Source organism: Chelonia mydas, chromosome 7 (assembly GCF_015237465.2).
Source record: "Chelonia mydas isolate rCheMyd1 chromosome 7, rCheMyd1.pri.v2, whole genome shotgun sequence".
Lineage (NCBI taxonomy): Eukaryota > Metazoa > Chordata > Testudines > Cheloniidae > Chelonia > Chelonia mydas.
Window position 1 is genome coordinate 101,723,420 of NC_057853.1, and position 21,705 is coordinate 101,745,124.

Genomic DNA, 21,705 nt, shown 5'->3' on the forward strand with positions numbered 1-21,705 from the left:
CAAAGTGATAAGCTCAACCAGCTGCTAAATAGCTGAAAATACCTGACCCTGCTCTTATAAATTCTGCAAATATTTAAAACTTCTTAAAAATTGCATTAGTTTACAGTACTAGATTGGTCTCTAACTGCTAGAAGCCCAATGCAATAACCAACGACAACTGGCCGTTAGTTTCAAAGTTTTATACTTGGGCATCAGTGGATGGTTGTGAGCGCATTTCCTGGCATTCCAGTATCAGCACCAGTTGAGGAGCCAAGGAAAAGCTTGTTCACATTACTATGCATTTATTTGCATAGTTAGAGATTGTACACAGATGAAATGATAGCTACGTGGGTTTTTTTTCTCTCATCAGCTATTCAGTATTAAATATAGGATCATGAAAGATTAGATATCCAAAAGGTGAGGCAGTGAGCAAGTCACGATGACGCCCACAGAATAGGGATGTTAACAGACGAGATTATGTATATCAATGGGATTATCATTCCAAACTCTCACTGCAGCAAGACAAAGTTGTTTCCCAGCGCTTCACAGAAGATGAGTTTTCATGCTTGAGGAAAAAGTTGTAGCTTGCTAACCACAAATGCCTGGTGAACACGTCAAAGAAGAACTTCTGTTTTCCAATCTAGTTTCCACTGCAGTGTGGAATTGTATCATGATTAGCCATTAAGAAACTACAGAAGTTACCATTTTTATAGGGAAGCAAACTCAAAGGATTAGATTAGAAGTCTTTAGTCTCCTAGTTTACTTTTTGGCTCTAATTATAGCTCTTAAAAAACAAAACAAACAAAAACTCCAGAAGAATCTTACCCCTTCTTACTTCACAGATGTTTGCTTTTGATGTAAACAGGAAAATTAAAACAAAACAAAAACACTGAAGTTGCTAATCGTCCTCGGTTGATACTTTCCAAGCAATTGTATGGCCATCCTAGCAGAAATCTAGATTCAACATATTATTCATACGCATGCACCTCTGATTAAATGGCAAGGTCCAAAGTGAGCCATGACAATTCTAGAACCACTTGGGTGGCTGCATAACAATAGGTATGATTTGAAGACAAGGAGGTTGTAAAACGATGTTCCCTTCGTGATACATTTGGTTTGTTCAATTGCTGGGTCCTGATGTCTAATGAAAAAGATCTACCTTGACCTGCTGAGTCCAGGTCAGGTTTGCAGGGCTGACGAAAAAAATGTCTTATTCATAACATGAGCAAATTTAATACTAAAAGCAGCGAGATACTCTAAAAAATTATATGGCTTTTAATATCACTTTTCAGAGTAGAACTACAATCTAACATGATGATAATCAGGATTTCATGATGAGACCTACTTTTTTCCCCCCCCTAATATAGGATCTTCCAGAATAAATACTGTTCAACTCTCTCCCTTACCCTCCCCAGTTCTCAAAAGAAAGGCAGTGAAATATGTATCAGTCTTAAGCACAAAACACTGCTTTGATTTTGCACTAGTATTCAGAGAATTTCTAAACAACTTCAGACACAATTTCTTCTTGCTTGATGTGAATATGGAGCAGACAATTAAAAATAGTAATGGAAGGTGCGGCCCAAGATTAACACCACTAGTAGATAGATTGCAGGGAATCCAGATTAATGACGAACACATATATAGTACTGTTTAACTTGTGGCTTCCAAACCTATTTTGATTCAGGAGAGTTAGGAACAGGATAGCTATTCACCAAAATAAAAACTTGCATTTAAGAACTTCTGACAAATCAGATGACAAATCATTGCTGTACATACATAGTTGTAATACTTCTAATTTTTAGAGCAACACTAGTAAAAAGACTTCATATCTCATGCTTCTGAATTCCTCACTGACACTTGGGGAGAGATAGCTACATGTTTTAAGTCCTAACATATTGAGATGAGACTAAAGCCTGATTTTCAGATTTCCGAGTGAAGTTAATTAGAGCTGCGGATGCTCAGCACATATGAAAACGAGGCCTGTGGTTTTTAAACCTGTTTTCAATGTGATTGGGCAGTTTGTGTCTCTTGGACAGAAACATTAAATGATAGCAAAAATTAAAAAAAAAAATCTCTTAGATTTGTATGTTCTAGTTTTAATAAATAAAATTTATTTAAAATATGCTTTATCATTTATTCACAGTTTCAAGTTTGAAGAGAGGATAATACTATTCCTGATAAAAAACATCAAAATACAGCTAACTCCATTTCACTCTGTGGTGAAAAGGACATTCCAGCAAAGGCTAATATCCATGGATAATCTTGTATTGAAGCTAAAAAGGCACACATTTATTTTTGTGCATGGTATTAACTGTAGTTAAAAAGGAAATATGTTTGCATATATAAGGGAAATTTCTTTGTACAGTTTCAGTTAACATTACTGGAAAAAGTCTTCCAATACCGCTTTGCTTACGAAGTAACATTTTATACAAAAATATCAAACTGATCCAACTGTAACAGATTACATTTTTATGCTAAACATTTTATTCTGCATCACTGCAAAGCCCACTGCTTTTCAGAGAAATCAACTGTATTTCTTAAATGTAAAAGATTGGAAGCTTTACCTATAGATTTCCATTTTAGCACTTCACAAATGTAAAAACATTAATAACCAAATCATAATTGAGTTGTCATGGGATAGCAATGAACTCCTGTTCTTTCCCAGCTGTACTATGTTATAAATAGGCAATGCTTACCTCAACTTCAATAAAACTAAGCACCACATGGGACAAAGCTACTGACCCCATGTTTAACAAGGCACTGATATTTCTGCTATCTGTAGCAGTTTTATATTTAGTAAGTCACCGAATTCCTGTCTTATCGGCTTCACTGTTGAGTCAGCTGCTCCAGCAAATTTAAAATGACTTCTATTCTTGCTAGCAGAGTCACACTTTTGTTGGCAGTTGCACGCAATAAAAGGGAGTAAACTTGCTTGTTGGTCTTAAGAACTTCCTCCTCTTCATTACTGCCACTGAAAAAGGAACCATAGGTATCCTGAACTATTACATTGTATCAAAGCATAAACAATTACATTGTGCAAATACTGATTAAAACAGTGACTACCCATCAAAAATCTTCTTGTCCCTGGGATTCCATGACTCCTGGTTCTCCCACTACCTCTCTAATCACTCTTTCAGCGTTTCATTCCAAGTATCCACCTCACCCCTAACTCCAGCTTTCAGAAAGAGTCCTATGGGGCCCTGAGCCTCACCCTGTCATCTTCCTTTACAGTTTCTGGGCAGCATATGCACAAACATGACTTCAAAGTACCATCTCCATGTTAACTCCCAGAGCTATTTCTCCATGCTATACCTGTCTCCAAATTGAAATCTCAGCCTGCCTTTCTGACAGCTCTTCATGACTATTGAGCCACCAGTTTAAGCTCAATGGGGCCAACACAAAACTCTTAGTCTTTCCCTACACAAGCCCTTCTGCTTTCTCTGTCACCGTAGGCACCACCACCATTCTCCCTGTCACTGTTATCTGGGCATCATCTTTGACCTGGCCCTTTCTCTAGGTCCTCAGACCTAAGCAATGTCTAAATCTTGCAGATTTTTCCTGCATAACATCTTTAGGATCTTGCCTTTCCTCTCCATACACAGCTAAATGTGTCATTCAGTCCCTCGTCATCTTGTGTCTTGGCTACAGCAGCCTTCTCCTTTCTGGCCTTGACAAATACCATCTTGCCCCACTTATCCATTCAAAACATTGATGCGAAGGTAATTTTGCTGGCTCATCGCTTCAACTGTATTACCTTTCTCTCTGAATTCCTAAACTGGCTTCCCCTTCTCCAGTACATTTATGCCACTTTAGGAAATAAAACTCCAAAAGCCAGTTTTTAAAATCTCAGAAAAATAACAATGTTGCCACTGATATTACAGGTAATATATATGACTAGTTGGTTTAATTGTAAATCCATCAAGAATTGCTAAGAAACAAAGCAGCAATTAGTTCATAACATTTGGCACAAAGCGGTGGAAGGTTTATTTAACACAGAGAACAGGTATACAATAAAAAAAGCCACTGAAATGCAAGCTATTGCCAGGATAAATTACAAAAATGCCTGGGACAAAACATCACTTTGAATTACTATTCCCCTGCTTACAATTTTACACAGCCAAATTCAGTTCTGCTTAAGCACTTAATTTTTAAAGACGTCTTGCTTTTATGCAGGTTTATAGCCAGATTGTAACTTTTGTGGCTTGAGCACTGCAGTTTCAAAGATGGGGTAAAAATTTCCCTTCTGCATTCCCCTTGAATGACTGCATCAATAACCATGGATCAGCAAGAGGAATTACTCAATTCCCACTCTGACCAAGCTAACCATTCTGTGGAGGCATGGGAGAGGGTAGGCATTCCCCCCAACCCTATAGACAGAAAATGAACTGGGCATATACTATTTGCACATTACATGTAAAAAGGTTAGAGAGAAGGGAATTTAACTTACCCTCAATGCACTTCTACAGTTTTTGAATGACACACATTAGCTGTATTAAGTTTGTATGACAATAGCATTCTGCTTTTATTTTGCAGACCGTGAAAAATTAAACACTATAACAATTAAATTGAAGTGTATGTACCATGTATAGCCTATCAATTTAAACAGAATATTAGTGATTAGAACGGTAGATAGGAAAAGAAAGTCTAAATATTCTACTCTGACATCACACCCTCTTCAAGGCTATGAAGTATGATCGCACAAAACCAACACAATTACTAGTGTCAGTCAATTACCATACATGTCAATTTGTTTAAAAAAAGATTGATTATACTCTGGTCCTTGGCATTTCGTATATTTACACTGCCACCCTGTGGAAGCTTTTTTAAAAATTAAAGGCACCTTACTGCTGCTACACAAAAAAAAAAGTCAGACTCTTTTCTAGTCTTTTGTCCTTCCACACACACACACACACCCTCTTTCCCCCCTCTGCTTTATGGTCCTTGTGTACAGGAGGATGGATGCTTCCCTAAACGGCATTTAGCCACACAGCATCCAACATGATAGTACATCAGCTGCTTAAAACCTGGCCAGCGACTGTATTCCAATGTGAAAATACAGACAACTGTACTTCGATCTTAATGCCAACTGTGCAGCTAATACAGCATTCAGCAATAAAGAAAAAAACTGTCAGTGTACATGACCATGGAACTAGCTAGCAGAACAGGTTTTGTAAACATGACTCCAAAAAGGTGATTTTTGCTATTTATGCTATTTCTGATGCTCTGCAAGCTGCCATAGTGTCTACATAGTCTCAGCTGATGGGGTCACCACATATTTGCAGCTGATGAGATAAAATGTATTTTCTGGGTCCCCCTAGGAAAAATTAAATATAATTACATCCAAGAGGAGTGATACTGGTGTCGGCAATTATTACACTGCCATGACTCTATTCAAGACAGCCCTTGAAGGTCAACACAAAAAGAAAAAGAAAAAAAAAGAAAGAGGCCATGTTTTTGTTTTGAATTAAATCCTATCAGTTAGATACTGTTTGAGAACATAAGGAAAATGCTTACACAAAAAAAAGATAATCCTTTAGGCTGCCACACCAATACGTATTTTAGAAAATATTACAGTTCAACCTTACTAAGCATTAGCCCAAAATTTGCACATAAAAACATCACTTCATAATTTTTTAGCTACAGCGGGGACTTCAGCATACCCTAAATGTCATACTTCAAGCTACATAGTCATCTGCTAAGTTCAGTAATTTGCAGTGGGTCTCCCAGTGTCTGTTTGCAACGTTTGGTCATAGGTGGAAACGTAAGGTAGACCCACCCATGTCAAAGGAAAGCACATCCACCCAACTTGCGGCACAAACAATATATCACTATAGAAAGATGATGCCAAAGTCGGAGAGATTTTAGGCTACCTGCCAACAGCTGATTGCTGTGCAAGTTAGAGATGATCTCTGTACATGTGTATGCACATCCCTCCCTCCCTCCCCCCGCCCCCCTGCACACACAAAACACACAGCTCGGGATGAGGGGCAGACAGAGAGAAGGAATGTCTGTTTCACCATGTTTCATAATCTACTAGGGACAATATAAAGTTTTGATCATTTTTCTTTTTGTTATGGCCTTTATTTTCTCTTCTCAAAATCTTACGCAGCTCTTTGGAAATAACAGATACAAGAAGCTGCCCATACACAAGGAGCAGACAAGTTTTTTAGGTCATTCCCTCAGTTACACAAATCACAAAACAGTAAATTCTCAGAAGAGTAAGTCAGAGTTGACATGTAGCTTGATCGTTTACACACACACACTATCAATCTTTCCAAAAAATACAAATTGCATATACAATTGCATTTTCTTGTGTGTATATAATATGTATAGATGCATCCTGGATTATATACATTGTAATTTTGCATTTTACCAAAGCTTAACAAGTCTCAACTTACCCAATTTTCTTTTTTGTTGATGTTAGCAATTTAATTGACTGGAGGAGGAGGAATGACAATCGAGATTCATATATAGTGAGAAGTTTTATTACTTCATCTTTATTAAGGTTAGAAGAGGAGTCACCAGGTGGTGTCTTCTCATCACTACTTTTGACATCCTCATTTATCTAAAAAACAGAAAGGCATTTCACCTCACCCAGCTAGCAAACTATATTTTTTAAATCAGGTTCAAATAGCACAATTTCAATTTAATTCACTTGTTAAAATATACAATGTTAATGTCAAGACTATTATTCCATGCTGTTTATGGAAATTGTTTTGGTAATAACTTATATCAGCACTGACAGGTTTCAGAGTAGCAGCCGTGTTAGTCTGTATTCGCAAAAAGAAAAAGGAGTACTTGTGGCACCTTAGAGACTAACAAATTTATTTGAGCATAAGCTTTCATGAACTACAGCTCACTTCATCGGATGCATTCAGCATTGTTCACCAGTTACATAAGGCTGGCTGTGAAATTTTTCAAAGTTGCTTTAATATGTTCTATGTACTCCATCAAATTTAGTTATGAAAATAATGGGAAAGCATGGATTTTGGTAACTGGTTATCAGCTGGCACTGGCAATCTGAGCATGACAAATGTATCTCTGAATAAGTAAATATTGCTGCTTATGCTACCATTAGGATCCCTGTGATAGGGCTCAACTGCAAATGACCTTCCAAATTTTTAACACTTCAGTGACATGGTGAATCTTAGTGGACAAATATCAACCTTGTTCAAAAGAAGTGTACATGCAACTCTCAGACTTCAGGGGATCCATAAGTGTACTATAGACGACGACTACTACTACTGGAAAGGAAAAACACATGTCCCATTATACAGAAATACATTGGTCCTAATCAATCTCTGCAGAACTATGAGAATTCAGAACTACATTTCTCTTTGAAATTTTGGCAATTAGCTTTAATAAAACTACAGTTAGGTCCAGTATTACTAGGATTACATTAAAACTTGTCTTATAAACTTGAATTCATCTAGCCGAGTTACAATATGTCACGCTAATAATATATAATGATGTTTGCATATACTATTTTTGTCCTCAACATTTTAATGCAGAACTTCAGTTCTACTTAGATCTCCAACTATTCCGGTGCTGTCTGACAAGGCAGAACTTGACAGGATTCCAGAATGGGTTTAGCCTCAAAACATAAGATTGTTTAACTTTTGCCTTCTCTTTGTGCCCATAGAAGGATACATCAATTAGAACTGGTCAGAGAGGAGTATTTCTGGCATATATATGCTTATCCAGACACAATGAAGAGAATTTAACAAAAACCTGAAGATGAACTGTAATAACTTAATATTTAAAGAATAGTTCAATTACAATTTCAAAACCAGTATTTTATTCCCAAATGAACAGGTATAAGTGACTACACAAGGTTCAAAGCAATAGACAATCAGATCACTTGTCCTTTTGCTTACCTGTTCACATTCAGCTAAAAGCTCCTTTCTGATCAGCTGGAATGCACACTGGGTCTTTATCAATATGTCTAGAGCCCCAAACAGAGTCTTTAGTTTTCCAGCACTACTGTTTTGACCTAAAATTAGAAAGACATAAGCTCTGGACTAATACAGCTAATTTCATGCAAGGATCTCAGAGTGTCTTACAAAGGTATTACTATTTGTATTACTGTGGTGCCTAGGAGCCCTAGTCATGAACCAGGGTCCCACTGTACCAAGCATTGTACACACACAATACAGACAGCCCCTGCTCAAAGGAGCTTACAGTCCAAAGTATAAGACAAGAGACAACAGATGGATACAGACAGGGGAGTACAAGTACACAATATAACAAGACTGGTCAGCATGACAGGCAGCGGTCTCAGCACTCCAGCAGCCTAGCTGTTGTCAAGGTTGAGGTTTTGGGGTTTTTTTGGCAGGCATTGTGGAAAGAGGAGACTGCTAAGGAGGCATTTTAAAAGGTGGCTAATACTTATGGGGAGTGCCTCCCAAATGGGTGGGGACAACATAGGAGAAAGCACAAAGGTGCTTGCTTGAAAATTTCACACGTGGGCAATGGACTAAAATAGGTCTTTCCCAGAATGTGGTTGTGTCCCAAAGCAGTGGAAGATTATTACTTTCTCAAAAAAATGGAGAAGTGGACAGTAACAATTTTAGTGTTGTTGTGGCCATGTTTGTCCCAGGATATTAGAAAGAAAAGGTAGTTAAGGAATATCTTTTACTGGACCATCTTCCATTGGTGAAGGAAATAAACTTTCGAGCTTACACAGAGGTCTTCCTTCAGGTCTGGGCTTGAAAGCTTGTCTCCTTCACCAACAGAAGATGGTCCAGCAAAAGATATTACGTTACCCACCTTGTCTCAGTAACAATTTTACTCTTTTTTGAGATTCTCCCACAGAGATTCTTTATTTGTAGTCCAACTCACTTGCCATCTGAAACTCTGCAAATGCTACTCTTTCCAACTGTACACGAAGGAGCTCACAGGGTGCATCCTTTAGGAGTTGAAAAAGCTTTACTGCTTTACTGTAATGAAGTTCAGCTAATACTCGATGCTGTTTCCTTTGATGCTCATCGCCAACCTGTAACAGAAGTACATTATGTAGTAAGTGTTTAGGCATTCAAGTAACAGATGCAGTGAAAAAACTGCTTATGGGGGCATATCACAGCCACAATCACTCCCCTGCTTAATCCACAATTATGAAATTTGGAAGAAAAAAAATGCAGGGTTGGCAATTTCCCAGGAAAAGCTAGTTTAAGACAGTGTGCTGGTAAATACCCATTTAAACTAGGAAAAAAAAAATTCTTAGAATATACTAATGAAAATTACTGAAAAATACTTAGCCATTTGATAACAGTTTTGCAGTAACAGAGTCTGTAATTTCAATTAAAGGAAATAAAACAAACAGCATACAACTTTAGATTGATGCTATTATCTTTGCTACCTCAAAGAAAAACTTCTGAATCTGGGAATTCCCCTTCTTTGTCCGGCAATGAAAATTACGTGTTTGTTTAGCAAATTAAGAAGGGGAATTCCCAGATTCAGAAATTTCAGTTTCTGTTTGAGATGAACTGTCCAGTCTAGTACTCTGCCTCTTGATCTGGCTGGCTGGAGTGCAACTACTTCACCTGAACTCAGTGAGGACTCAAGTCAGAATATTCCAACAGGAGCAAAGATGGAAGACGACTTGACCCAATTCATGGCTATTTTGAGAAAGTTCATGAAGATGGCAAAAAGAGTCTTAGATACAGAAATTAAAAGGAAAAGTGTGTGGAAAGGCAGACAATATGAAGAAATGTGATAGCAAAATGCAGTTGAAAGAATAAAGACACCAGAACCACTGACTTTGAAACGTATGCGAGTATCAGAATCAGACTGAGGATGAAAGTACAACTACTACTACACTGCCATTGCCAAGTACATCAAAAGAAAGCCAGATCCACGTCGCCCAAAGACAATGAGGATGAAGTATCACTTTTTAAAAATCACATATGGATATGTTTGAAAACAAAAAACTCTTTCAGAACCGAAACAAAAGAAACTGGGGGGGGAGGGAAATCATTTATTTATCTATTTTTACGGCTATATAAATAAAACAGGAAATGCTCCGCTCCTGCTCTCTGGTAACACAGAAACCTGCTCAGACTCTGCCAGTTAGGTAGCAATGTTATGTAGTTTTTTTTATGTTCCCTCCACCAATACCTTTACAGTTCCATGCAGCAATGCTATTTACAGTGTCCTTTGTATCTTAATCCCTTACCTCAGGGTCTGAGAGGAGCAGACATCCAACTTCTCTGAGATAGCTGGGCCTAGACTGATGGCAATCCCTGTTCCTCTCCTCTCCCTTCCCCACCCCTTAGCATTTCCTTCCTGCCTCTTTTTATCAATCTTTAGCTGGTGTGCTAATTAATTCTTTAGCTCCCCCATGCTTCCCCACATTAATGGGTGCCAAAGCGATCAGAGTGCTGGCTTGTCTGCTAGCACCCAGCACTCTATCACACTGTAATATTTCCTTTTCTGTTACTGACCTTTTCTGTTTTCAAGGAATGATCAGCTGTCTCAGGCTAGGCTACAAAGCACTCAATCGAAAGCAGGTAGCAGACGAACGGTTAGACGCAGTTACTGACAATTTGAGTGTGGAAACACTCAATGAAATACATGAAAAAGCAGTTACATTATTACAAGATAGCTGGAGTAATGTTCACAATGACCCGGTGATAGCTAACTGTGTGCAGATAGGGAATACGGTGGTTTCTGTATCAGTGGTTGATAGTGGAAGCAGTAAGACTGGAAAGAACTGTGCGACATTGACAAGAGAAGCCAAGGCATTAGCAAATGAACTGCACGATTGTGATGCTAAGAGCTACTTGACAGACACAGAAAAAGATGCGAAGTATGGGAAGTGATTTGGAACAAGACGACATATGGGTTACGTACTGATGTGCATCACAATGGCTAAATCCACTTGGACAAGACTTTCCTCAAATCATTTGGTGTAAATGTTGTAGATTTACAAAAGAAATAAAAATCTGCAATCACCATCAGCCTGTAGCCTAGTTAAAAGGCCAAGCATCTGTAAAACCCCAAATTCCTGGTGACGCATGATGAAACAGTCAAACGACATGCCTGGAAACACATTAAAAACTGGCTGCATTATTTCAGGATTGGGAGTGATTATGAGGCAGACCGTGAAGACAAAGTGGACAGTATAATTAATAATCAAGGAATTTACCAAGAAGCAAAGACCTCGGTCAATTGAAACCAGTTGCTATGGCACTTGACACATCCCAAAGAGACATATCAACAATTGCTGTTGTATGTGAACAATGACTGATCTACTGATGAATGAAGATCTTGCACCACACAAAGCAAAAGTACAAGAGAGAGACTGCATGAGGCAATTACTCCTCCACACATCTTGCCCATCCTCCTTCATCCAATACGCACAGGAAAGAAGAAATTGCAAAGCAGTGGTTGCTCAACCAAAATCATAACTTTCTCCCTTTACTTGAATTAAAGTAGAAGCTCTGAATCCAAAAACAAATGTTCTCACCCATTATCAAGGAAAAAAGTTTCCGCTGTAACAAAGGTGGAAAAATCTGAAGAATGATGATAATCCATCTGACTTCATAGCACTAGTTTAGGACTAATTTTTTCAAACTTTGGATACATCCATTCAAAACTGAGCAATAGGTTTGGTCTATCCACTACACCAGAGTTGGTCTTCTGCTCCAGAATGCTGCGTGGCGAAACGGACCTGGACTAGCAGTCTGCAATTCTGCATGCTTCTGACTGCTTAATGTTTCAAGCCTACAACTCTGCATTGTTGTTGTTTTCATATAATGAAATTGGCTTTTCTTTATATAATATTGAAAAACTGAGTCATGACATTCAACTTCTTTGAGAAAACATCAAACCAAAAGTATACAGACATTCCCATGTTTAACATTATAATTATATATTAGTATGTCCACTGAAGATTTGTGTGTACAATCCTAAATTAATCTCTGAATCTACTGCTTTATGTAACCCATTTGAATCCATATGTAAAACAGTGTAATGTGTGTGCAAAAGCAAAATAAAGTTAGAAAGCAACAAGCACTTTTTAAACCATTTCTTTATGTGATAAGCAAAACAACCCACAGCTATGAATACCAACCTTCAGCAAAAATAAATAAATAAAATTGGATGAATGACATAGAAGGCAAAGAAACTGCCAGTCTTCAAAGAGATCAGAATGTGTCTTATTAAACTTTTATACCGTGGTAATGCTAGAGGCCATGACCAGGTTGGGCCTCATTGAGTTAGGCAGCATGCAAACACAGTGACAGCCCTGGCTTCAAAGAGCTAGTAAATGTCATAGGTCAGGATTTGTAAACAAAAATCCACTTCAGATTACAATCATTAAAGATATCACACACGTGTGTATATATATACACACACACACACACACACACACACACAGAGCATACTCTCCATTATCTGACTACCATGGAGGGCACGGATTATTAGGTTAATCAGGTGTTCAGATAATCGAGAGAGCAGGAGCCATTCAGCAGCGAGGCGGCCTTCCCTGTAACCAGGGACTCATCATCCTCCTTGCAGTCTTACCCTGGATTTTCTGCTCTACCCAGCTCACTCACTTCCATAACAGCGTGGCTGCAGAGGGATCCCTGCACTGTCACAAGATCCCTAGATTCATCAGATGTGGGCAGAACAGAGTTCTCCTACCCCCAGCCAGGACTCTGCTCTCCCTTCCAAGACCACAGCTTCCCCCTACCGCATCTTAGCTATCACTAGCCCTGTGGCAGGACACGAAGCCCTCTACAGCTCTGCTGTCATGCCCCTGCTGACACTCCCATGACAGTGGCTGCAGAGCGCTCTTTGCACTGCTGCAGGAGCCATTCAGCAGCAGGGGGCCTCCCTCATGGCCAGGTTCACCGTCCTCCTCTCGGTCCTGGCCAGGGGTTTCTGCTCTATTATCCGAAATGCTGCATTATCCAAATCCCTTCCTTGTCCCCCAGCATGAGATACGTGATGAACAAGGAAGGGATTTGATAATGCAGATGTTTGGATAATACGGTTTCAGATAAACAGGAGTATAATGGACACACTGTATTTATATTTGTGTATACACACACACACACACACACACACACACACACCCCCCCGCACTCCTCGTCAGTACCCAGCTTAAGCCGGGGAAGCTAACGAGTGGACCAAATCTGATGATGAATCCTGGTCATGTGCCACCTGAGACATGTTGCGCATATGCTAAGAAGATACAGAGCATAAATTACAGCATACAAGAAAAAAAAGATCTACAATGCAACTCAATATTCTGGACTATTACCTGGTTTCTCAAACAACTATGATACATGGAAGCCAGTCTGTGGTGAATAGTTGCAGCCCGATACTGGCAGAGGGGTTGTCGTGCAGACTCTGTATCAACATCACAGTATTTCAAAGATTTCATCATGGCCTCACTAACTTCCTTCTCTATCTACAAAAACAAGATTTCACGATGCAGTGTCAAAACATTTACTTTGAAATCATGAAGACCCAATATAAAAAAGAACAGGTTGCAGATGTTTACATAGCACTTTATATTTTAGGTTTCTACAAAAGAAAAAAAAAAGATATGACAATATGATCATTTACAGTGTACTCTTCTTAATGTGCCATATTCTGTTAGCAATAACTGCTACACAACAGTTTTTAATCATATAAAGATTTACAAGTTATGTATCCACTTTAGCTCACAGCAGGAGTTCTCTACCATTCCACTTGTTCTTCACAAAAAACTGAAGAATGGTTTGTTTCAGTGGATGTTGTTATAAATCCTCCTTCATTACCTGTTCCTGAGCCTTTCTAGATAATGGTGCATAATCCTGCTGCAAAGTTGCCATAGTAAAATAGGTAGTGGACAGTTCCCAGTTCACAGAATCCCAAACTGCTGGATGCATCTCTCTTTTGCCCAGTGATCTTAAAGCCTTCAGATAGTAATCAATAGCCTATAAACATGTTGTAAAGTAGTAGTTATTGACACGGGTTTATAGCATAGTGAGTGGCAACAATCCAGTATGCTCTACTCATTCTAATACGAAAGCATTTCACAACTCATCTGGACATTTTCTTAGCATTTTCCTCAGAACCACTTTTGTAATCTATTTAAATCATGCATCTCCTACATCTAACAACTGGCAATACCATGCAAATACAAAATTGGAGTTTAATTCAGACTAAAAATATACACAACACAAATTACGTTTACATTACAGTGTGCAGGTATGGAAATGGAAGCAAAATTAAGCAATAAGGATAAAATCCTTATCTCCTGTGTAGAAGGGAGGCCTTGGTACAAGGTAGCTACACACGGGAAGGGACAGAATCCACCCAATCCTGGAAGCAGAGTACATTATACAATGAGCAGCTAGCCCCCACAAACGTGGGACATGTGGTGTACTTTAGACACTCCCTAGTCATGGTCCATCCAGCTTCCCTGTCCACCCATAAGCCTACCTCCAACATGATACTGCAAAGACACTGCTTCAGAGCCAAGCTTTATGTACAAGAGGCTGCCAGGGCTATCCAGCTCTTTTTCCTGCAAAAATGAACTGTCCAGTTCAGATATTTTGAGCTCTCTGAGGCCAGGAGGATTTCTGCCCAAGACCTAACACACTGAGGTCTTGTTTATACAGATACTAAAGATTCCATAGCATTATTCACAAGAGTTGGAGGGTTTGGTCCCAGTGTTCAGGTCAAAAAGGTCCCTCTATCTTAAAAAGTGATGTCAAATTCTACTTTAACAGTATATCAGTGGTCTTCTATGTACTTTAGGAAGCCCTGAGAATCCTTTTGAATTAAAAGTGCTACTTAAGTTATTTTCTTCTGAGATCTTTACCCATCAGTTAGCAATGAGATGGAGAAGACTGAATGTCCCCAGCTTCTCCTAGTAGCTTAGGGATCTGTCCAATCATTAAATGAATGATGCAAAATCTAAAAAGGACAATATTTAACTATAGCAAGGGTGATCTTTAAGTTCATTGGTTACAGTGTTTCCATCAGATATGTTCACAATTTTTGCTCTCCTTTCACTGAGGTCCTAAAATCCATTAAGGACTGTTTTATAGCTAATCTGAAAACTCAATTTTTAATGCATTTTTTGAATGTTTAAAATATCAAATTTTTGGTTCCTAAAAGAGGAAAAAAAGTAGTTTAAAGAGTTAAATAAAAAGAAAAGGAGTACTTGTGGCACCTTAGAGACTAACCAATTTATTTGAGCATAAGCTTTCGTGAGCTACAGCTCACTTCATCGGATGCAACTCACGAAAGCTTATGCTCAAATAAATTGGTTGGTCTCTAAGGTGCCACAAGTACTTCTTTTCTTTTTGCGAATACAGACTAACACGGCTGTTACTCTGAAAAGAGTTAAATGTTAGTTTAAGGTCATCTGTTGAATACCACTTTCCAAGTCCCAATACTACTGCCGCATGTAATAATTCAAAAACACTGCACAAGGGGCATTGTAGGCCTAGGACAAACAGAAATACATATGTTGAGAAATATCAAAATTATTTACCTCTGATAAATTGTGTGTATAACATAAGGTAAGCAAGGTAACGGCAATCTTTTTAAAGATGATCAGATCTGGAATAAGTACTACTAATCAAAATACTACGGACCTGATTTTCTAAACTCGGACATGCCTCTTCATGCTTAATTTGAATGTGTAACTGCAAATGTAAATGTCTATGCGTAAGTGACCGTATGCACATACTGAAATCGGCACATTGCTTCACAGAAATTGCTCTCACAAATTAAGTGTGCATTTGTGAGAGCAACTCCCTGCTTGTCGGGGGAAGGAGGAAAAAAAAAAAAAAAAAAAAAATCAACCATCAACTTCACTTTTTGTAACTGACAAAACACATACCTGTTATTTTTCATAGTGAGCACTTTTACATAGTTATGTTTATTCTTGGTATTTTCCTATACACTTTCAATTAATATGAAATCAATACACAAAATATTTTTAGTTTCTACATTTAAAGCTTTACCTGAAATAGTCATAACATGTCTGCCAGTTGACCCAGGGGCCAATCCACCACTCCCCACAATAAAAATTAGTTTGAAAATGCTGAACTACAGAAAATGATCCATCCAGAGAAATGTATTTTATGCACATGCTTAGTGGGAAATCACTGCAAAATAGCAAGGCCCATTCTTTTAAGCAAGGAACTGCAAGCTGATCAATAAGCCTTTTACCTTATTATAGTAAAGGGCCTCTTCTGGGGAAAATTCTCGCTTAAAAGCTCCTCCGGCAGCACAATGTGCTTGAGCACAAATTCGCATCAGTCTTCCAGTGTTACATAGAAGAAGGGCAGAATTGGTTGCATCATCAATTGACTCAAAGTTATGAATCCCTTCTTCAAAGCAAGAGAAGCTTTTCTTCCACAGTTGCTGCTCTGCTGTAGATACACTTTTGCTCACTAGATCAAAAGGGAGGGGAGGGGGCAAAAGGTCTTACAATTTCATTCAAGCTTCTTAAAGATTTTTAAACCATCAACATCTATATTAAATTATTGTTCTCCTGTTTCTATAGTGTTAAATTCCAGAAAAGCATACAAGTCAAGACTGAAGACTTAATAGTTCACCAAGAGTGCTCGGTCTTGGCCAGAGAAAGGAAAACTTAATTCATTATCTTTTGGCAACTAGCAATGATGTAGGCTTTGTGGTTAGTGTCACAAAGTGGTTGAAATTGTGAATAAGCCAACAGACGCTACCCTGTACTGCCTTGCTGAAAACAGTCAGTGCCTTCTGATAACATTAAGTCAAAAACCACTGAAAGTTAACAAAGAGCTAGTAAGACAATGACCATTAAAAAGACAATTAATTTTCTCAGCTATCTCAAAGTACTCAGATACCACTTCTTTCCTACTGTAAGTAAGTAGATAGAAATAACTCAGATACTATGCTATGAAGTAACCATGAGTAATTTGTTTAAATAACCAATTGCCTACAGTTTAACATTAAGATTCAATTTCAGCTAAATATTATTCTGTTAAAGAAAAAGAAAGGACAGCAAAGTAATCATCAAATCAGAAATTTGGCAACAATATCCTACCCTACAGTAACAGCCTGACTATAATTGGGCATTTTTGTGAGGACAATTGTGCTAGTATTCATATTTTTTCCAGGGAATTATAACTACTATAAAGTTTCTCCAGAGTCTTATATTCCATATTTTAGTACAGACTAAGGTGTTCACGTGTAAGGTAAAGTACCCTGAAAAACACTGCTTGTAATGGAAGCACTAATATGCCATTAACTACAGGAGAGAGCATCTGTTACAAAGAAGTTCTTTGAAATTCCCTTTCTTCCTGGAATGAAGAGTTCCATCTCTCAAATACTGTTGCTGAAGATAATTACTGTTACACTGTTTGATGTAAACCTCTGAATAGAATAGTGTATGTAACAAGTGGAAAAAAAAAATACTTGCCCACTCTCTCAGTCTGCACTGCAGCAGCCTGGTTCATGTAAAATACTCCAATTTCATTTCTGATGTTACCCATCCTCTTCAGTACTTGTGTATGCTGCTCTGGATTTTGTTTTTTTAAGTTACTAAAAAGCAAGATTTCGTTAGCTGCCTCATAGCATTTGCAGCTAACCGAAAGCTGACATTCCAAGTCTGTAGACAAGTCAGTGGCCCATGCAAATACTAGAAAAACAAACAGCAAAAACTGCATGTCAATTATAAATTCTTTCTAAACAAATGTTATTTATTTTAGGGACTATGAAAAAAGTGTAATAGTAAAGGTTTGATAAAATGACTGAGTTGTGCCCAAAAATCAAAGGGGTTCCACAGAGCCTAAAGAAAGGCAGAATTTGGCCATTACTTGAAAGATGTGAAGAATTTTTTTTTAAACTCTAGATATATTTAAAGTACATGATTTTATCATATACTCTCCAGAAAAGCCATATGCCTAAAAAGCTATTTTAATTTCTATGTTCAGCTTTCTTTTTGACAAGAAAGAAATAGCACCAAAGCACCACAAGGTTCCCCCACCCTCAGGAGTGATATACTATACCGTTTTGCCAAAATCTGAGGAAACACTGTGGGATAAGTATTGGCTGATAGGACCACACTAATTCAGCCAAATATATTATTTTGATGTTATACCTTGACAGCTGGATTCTCTATGAAGACTGTGCAATATTTCGTGATCTTCTTTTGTTTGGTAGTTATATTCTTCAAGATACGCAGCTCTGTTGTTTGCATTCTGGGCAAGCATTAGCTGGATATCACCACAAAGGGTTAAACATTGACAAAGAAACAGTAGCACTTCAGCAGGCATATTGGTGCAGAGGCAGCAGTAAGTATCTGGTGGGGGGAAACCCAAGAAAGCAAAATTAAGCACTAAGAGATTTGAGACATGTAGAATCCAAATTTTACTATTTGTAGAAGAGTGACGATGTAAGACTGGTGACATCTTACACAACAGTTCTGATCCCTGTATGTGTAGTCCGAGTCAGGTACTTCTTTTTATCCCTGTTAGAACTGCACAGCAATTACAGATAAGGAGGATGGACTGAATTCTATCCCTGCTCACACAGAACTGTTAACTAAGCTACAAATGCAAGGTCTAAACCTGCCCTCAGTTATAACTGTGTAAAACCACTGAAGACAATAGGATTTTCACAGGTATAACTGAAGGCAGGATTTGGCCTACAGAATTTTTATTACTAACGATGATGTACGAACCAGGAAGAAGAGTTTGACTTTCAAATCTCAGACTGATTTTCTAGGGATGACAATGAGAAACTATTCCCCTCACATATTTTTACTAACAAATAGAGCTTGATCTCAATTCACTGAACCACAATGAATTTGGCAAGTCACAATGCACTTTTTTTTTTTTTTAAACAGAATAGAATTTCACTTTAAAACTATTATATTTTCTGATTATTCAAACTCTCAGTGTTATAACCAGGAAACAGAATCAGAATATTCTCCATCATTCTACTCAAAGTCTCAGTATTAGTTGGAGACGCACTCCACTCTATGGGTATCTACTTAAAGTTTCTGAGTGAATATAGCACTTCTGAAAATGAGGAATAGGTAAGAATAGCTCAAGCCAAATATAATGAATAAAGGTGCTATTTTAGCCTTTCTACACACTCCAGGCACCAGACTTCAAGTCCCAGTCTATACGCTGATTCCTGCCCCTCTGCCTTCAAAGTGAAACTGCCACTTGTGCAAATTGTGATCATTTTGTAATGGGGACAAAGGGAATGAGACAGAAGAAACCTATGATCTAAACTAAAAGGCTTCCCTGCGTCCAACTAGCCCAAGCCAGTTCTTTATTATAATATATTTGTTAAAAGCATGGGATTTATGTGCCTAATTCAGTCCTCAGATGCCACAGACTTTTTCAATGTGCGGCAGAAGTATTTGCCATTGTCTATGTGCACTGTTTAAGAACAAAATACTCCAATTACTTACCATGGCACTGTAAAGCTAACTTAATGTATCGTAATGCTCTTCCGTATTTCTGAAGACTCATAGCAGCATCAGATAGAACATAATAAGCCTTCGATGACTTCAGAATCAGCTGGAGTTTCATTTTATACTGCCAGGATCCAGGAATCATTCCTGATTGACTGGAATGTTTATCCTTTTGAAATGAGCCCACTATAAATACAAAAGTAAAATAAGTAAATCTTAAATCTAATCCATAAGAATACGATTTAGTCAGAGAGGTCACGGCAGTCACGGATTCCATGACTTGACTGGAACCTCACTGACTTCTTTGGCTTCAGTTGACAACTGCTGAAGCAGGGAATGGAGCTGGGACTGTGCGCTGGAGCGGGATCCACAAATGTGACTTTTTTGGTTTGTACTGAATCGTTGCAACCCTAATATTAGCTCAGAATCGACAAACTGTACTGTCCAATTTCAGCCTGGAAGAAGGAACTGTTGAAATCTTCCACCCTGTTAGTGCCAGGACATCCTTAGACTCTTCTGATGAGGCTGTTTCCTTGATGCTGGAGTAGCCCTGGTACCAGACCAAATGCGCCACTGCTTTGGGCCAAAGGCCCTGGTCCTGGCACCAAAGGCTTCTGCCGCACTAGTTCAGGGGGCTTTGAAGCAGATAAAGTTCTACAATGTTCAGGCCAGAGACTCATTTCTGTACAGGAAGGCAGACCCCAGGGTCTGGCTTATAGGATCACATCGTTAAGTCAGCCTGGAGAAGAGCACACCTCTCTTTCTGGACAAGTATGATACATCATACAGACAACCTAAACAGTTCAGACACAGTGCAGTGGGTGTCAGCAAAGATTCTTTTTAAAACATTAAATTTGAGGGAAAACTACTGTTAATTCTGCCTCCCCCAACTCTTTCTTCATGTATGGGAAAGATTTCAGGAGAAGCATGATACTACACATGTTTTGCACAACAAAGCATAGGTACAATAAAGGGAGAAACTTTCTCTCTCACCTATCTTCAAAATTTCTGGTCTAGTTTAAATTCAATCTCTATTATCCAAACACTAGCTGGTACTCTGAAAGACTTGAGTTAGTTCCTTTTGCTGCTACCAAAAGTTGAAAAGGGAGACTTAAATCAGAGGTACTGCTTAGGTGTTTATCCTAGCCCAGATTGTAATGCAGCTATTTGGTGGTATATTTAGTCTTAAATTCTGGACCAATTATGGGGAAAAAAAACCCCTCAATATGTCCTTTGCAGATCTACAAGTCACTGACTTCCAAGTGACACCATCAGTTGTAAATCAAAGTTGGAGGAGAAATAGTAGACCTTTTCAATGATTATTCATTAAGAAAGACTTGGGAAATTTTAGTACTTTTTTTGTTTGAGAGTTGACAAAGCATAGCGATATTATTTTATATCTTGGAAGCAATAGTCACTACCTACCTTCATGGCAATAATCTTCTTAGTATTTCATTTACCACAATATAGCTATTTAAAGCTAGATTTCAATGTTTAATATATATTCTAAAAAGTTAACTCTTAAATACCTTGTCATTTTCAGCTCCCAGGAAAAAAAAAAAAATTAGCAGCCAATTCAGCTTTCAACTAAACTACTAGATTAATGGAAGGAAACTCCAACTAAAAGTTAAATTTTAATTACACATCTAAGAACCCCTACATTTGTTTTTTGAATTATAGTTATAGGACAACTGTGTCTTATTGCTCTTTTACATAGAGCCAGAACACTATAGCAAGGTGCTCCGATACGATGGTGAAGCAGTAAATGCAGGCTATTGCAGCTTTCGTGATTTAAACACACTCAACTAAGACATTTTTATTCAAATATTTCCTACAGTTCTTGCATAAAAGGCAGAATTATAACTGCAAGGCAAGCAAATAATATCCTTGTTAATGTTTTATACGTTGGCAACATGCGCATGTGTAGCACAGCAATGAGCATGATGTTGACACTAAAATTATTGCCAATCCATAGTCTTATAAAGATAATATCTAAGTGACAAAACCTAAAGCTGCCAAAAAAAAAAAAAAATTCTAAAGGGAGCACTACATCACAATCTATGAACAAAATGAAATCTTTATGGAAGCCAGTGGCAAGCCACATCTAAATAAAATGCAGTAACCTTATATACTTACTATAAAAGGATCTTTAATATGCTAAAAGAATCCCTACTGTCCTGTTTCTTTTCATATTTAAAAGGAGAGGCCTATATTCTCCACTTCTGTTTGTGTGCAGTATCCTTTTTTTGCTTTTTCAGTGCATGGCGTAATTGATGATTTACAAGTACATTGTTTAGACGATCAGA

General features: G+C 38.1%; 1 protein-coding gene across 4 annotated transcripts in view; it reads right to left on the bottom strand.

Annotated features, from left to right (window-relative positions):
* Nucleotides 1–2,070: 2,070 nt before the first annotated feature.
* EDRF1 (erythroid differentiation regulatory factor 1) overlaps nucleotides 2,071–21,705 on the bottom strand; it is a 48,408-nt gene continuing 28,773 nt past the window's right edge. For 3 of the 4 annotated variants that reach the window (XM_037905763.2, XM_037905762.2, XM_027819689.3), the window contains 10 exons: nucleotides 19,397–19,585; nucleotides 18,074–18,274; nucleotides 17,393–17,611; nucleotides 16,159–16,382; nucleotides 13,749–13,907; nucleotides 13,247–13,396; nucleotides 8,821–8,974; nucleotides 7,857–7,972; nucleotides 6,378–6,544; nucleotides 2,071–2,950 (listed from right to left, as the gene is read on the bottom strand). In XM_037905763.2, the coding sequence (XP_037761691.1) occupies nucleotides 2,806–2,950; nucleotides 6,378–6,544; nucleotides 7,857–7,972; nucleotides 8,821–8,974; nucleotides 13,247–13,396; nucleotides 13,749–13,907; nucleotides 16,159–16,382; nucleotides 17,393–17,611; nucleotides 18,074–18,274; nucleotides 19,397–19,585 (1,724 nt within the window). In that variant the 3' untranslated portion in view covers nucleotides 2,071–2,805. The remainder of the gene's footprint in view (nucleotides 2,951–6,377; nucleotides 6,545–7,856; nucleotides 7,973–8,820; nucleotides 8,975–13,246; nucleotides 13,397–13,748; nucleotides 13,908–16,158; nucleotides 16,383–17,392; nucleotides 17,612–18,073; nucleotides 18,275–19,396; nucleotides 19,586–21,705) is intronic. The other variant, XM_043550548.1, reaches the window with a different exon arrangement.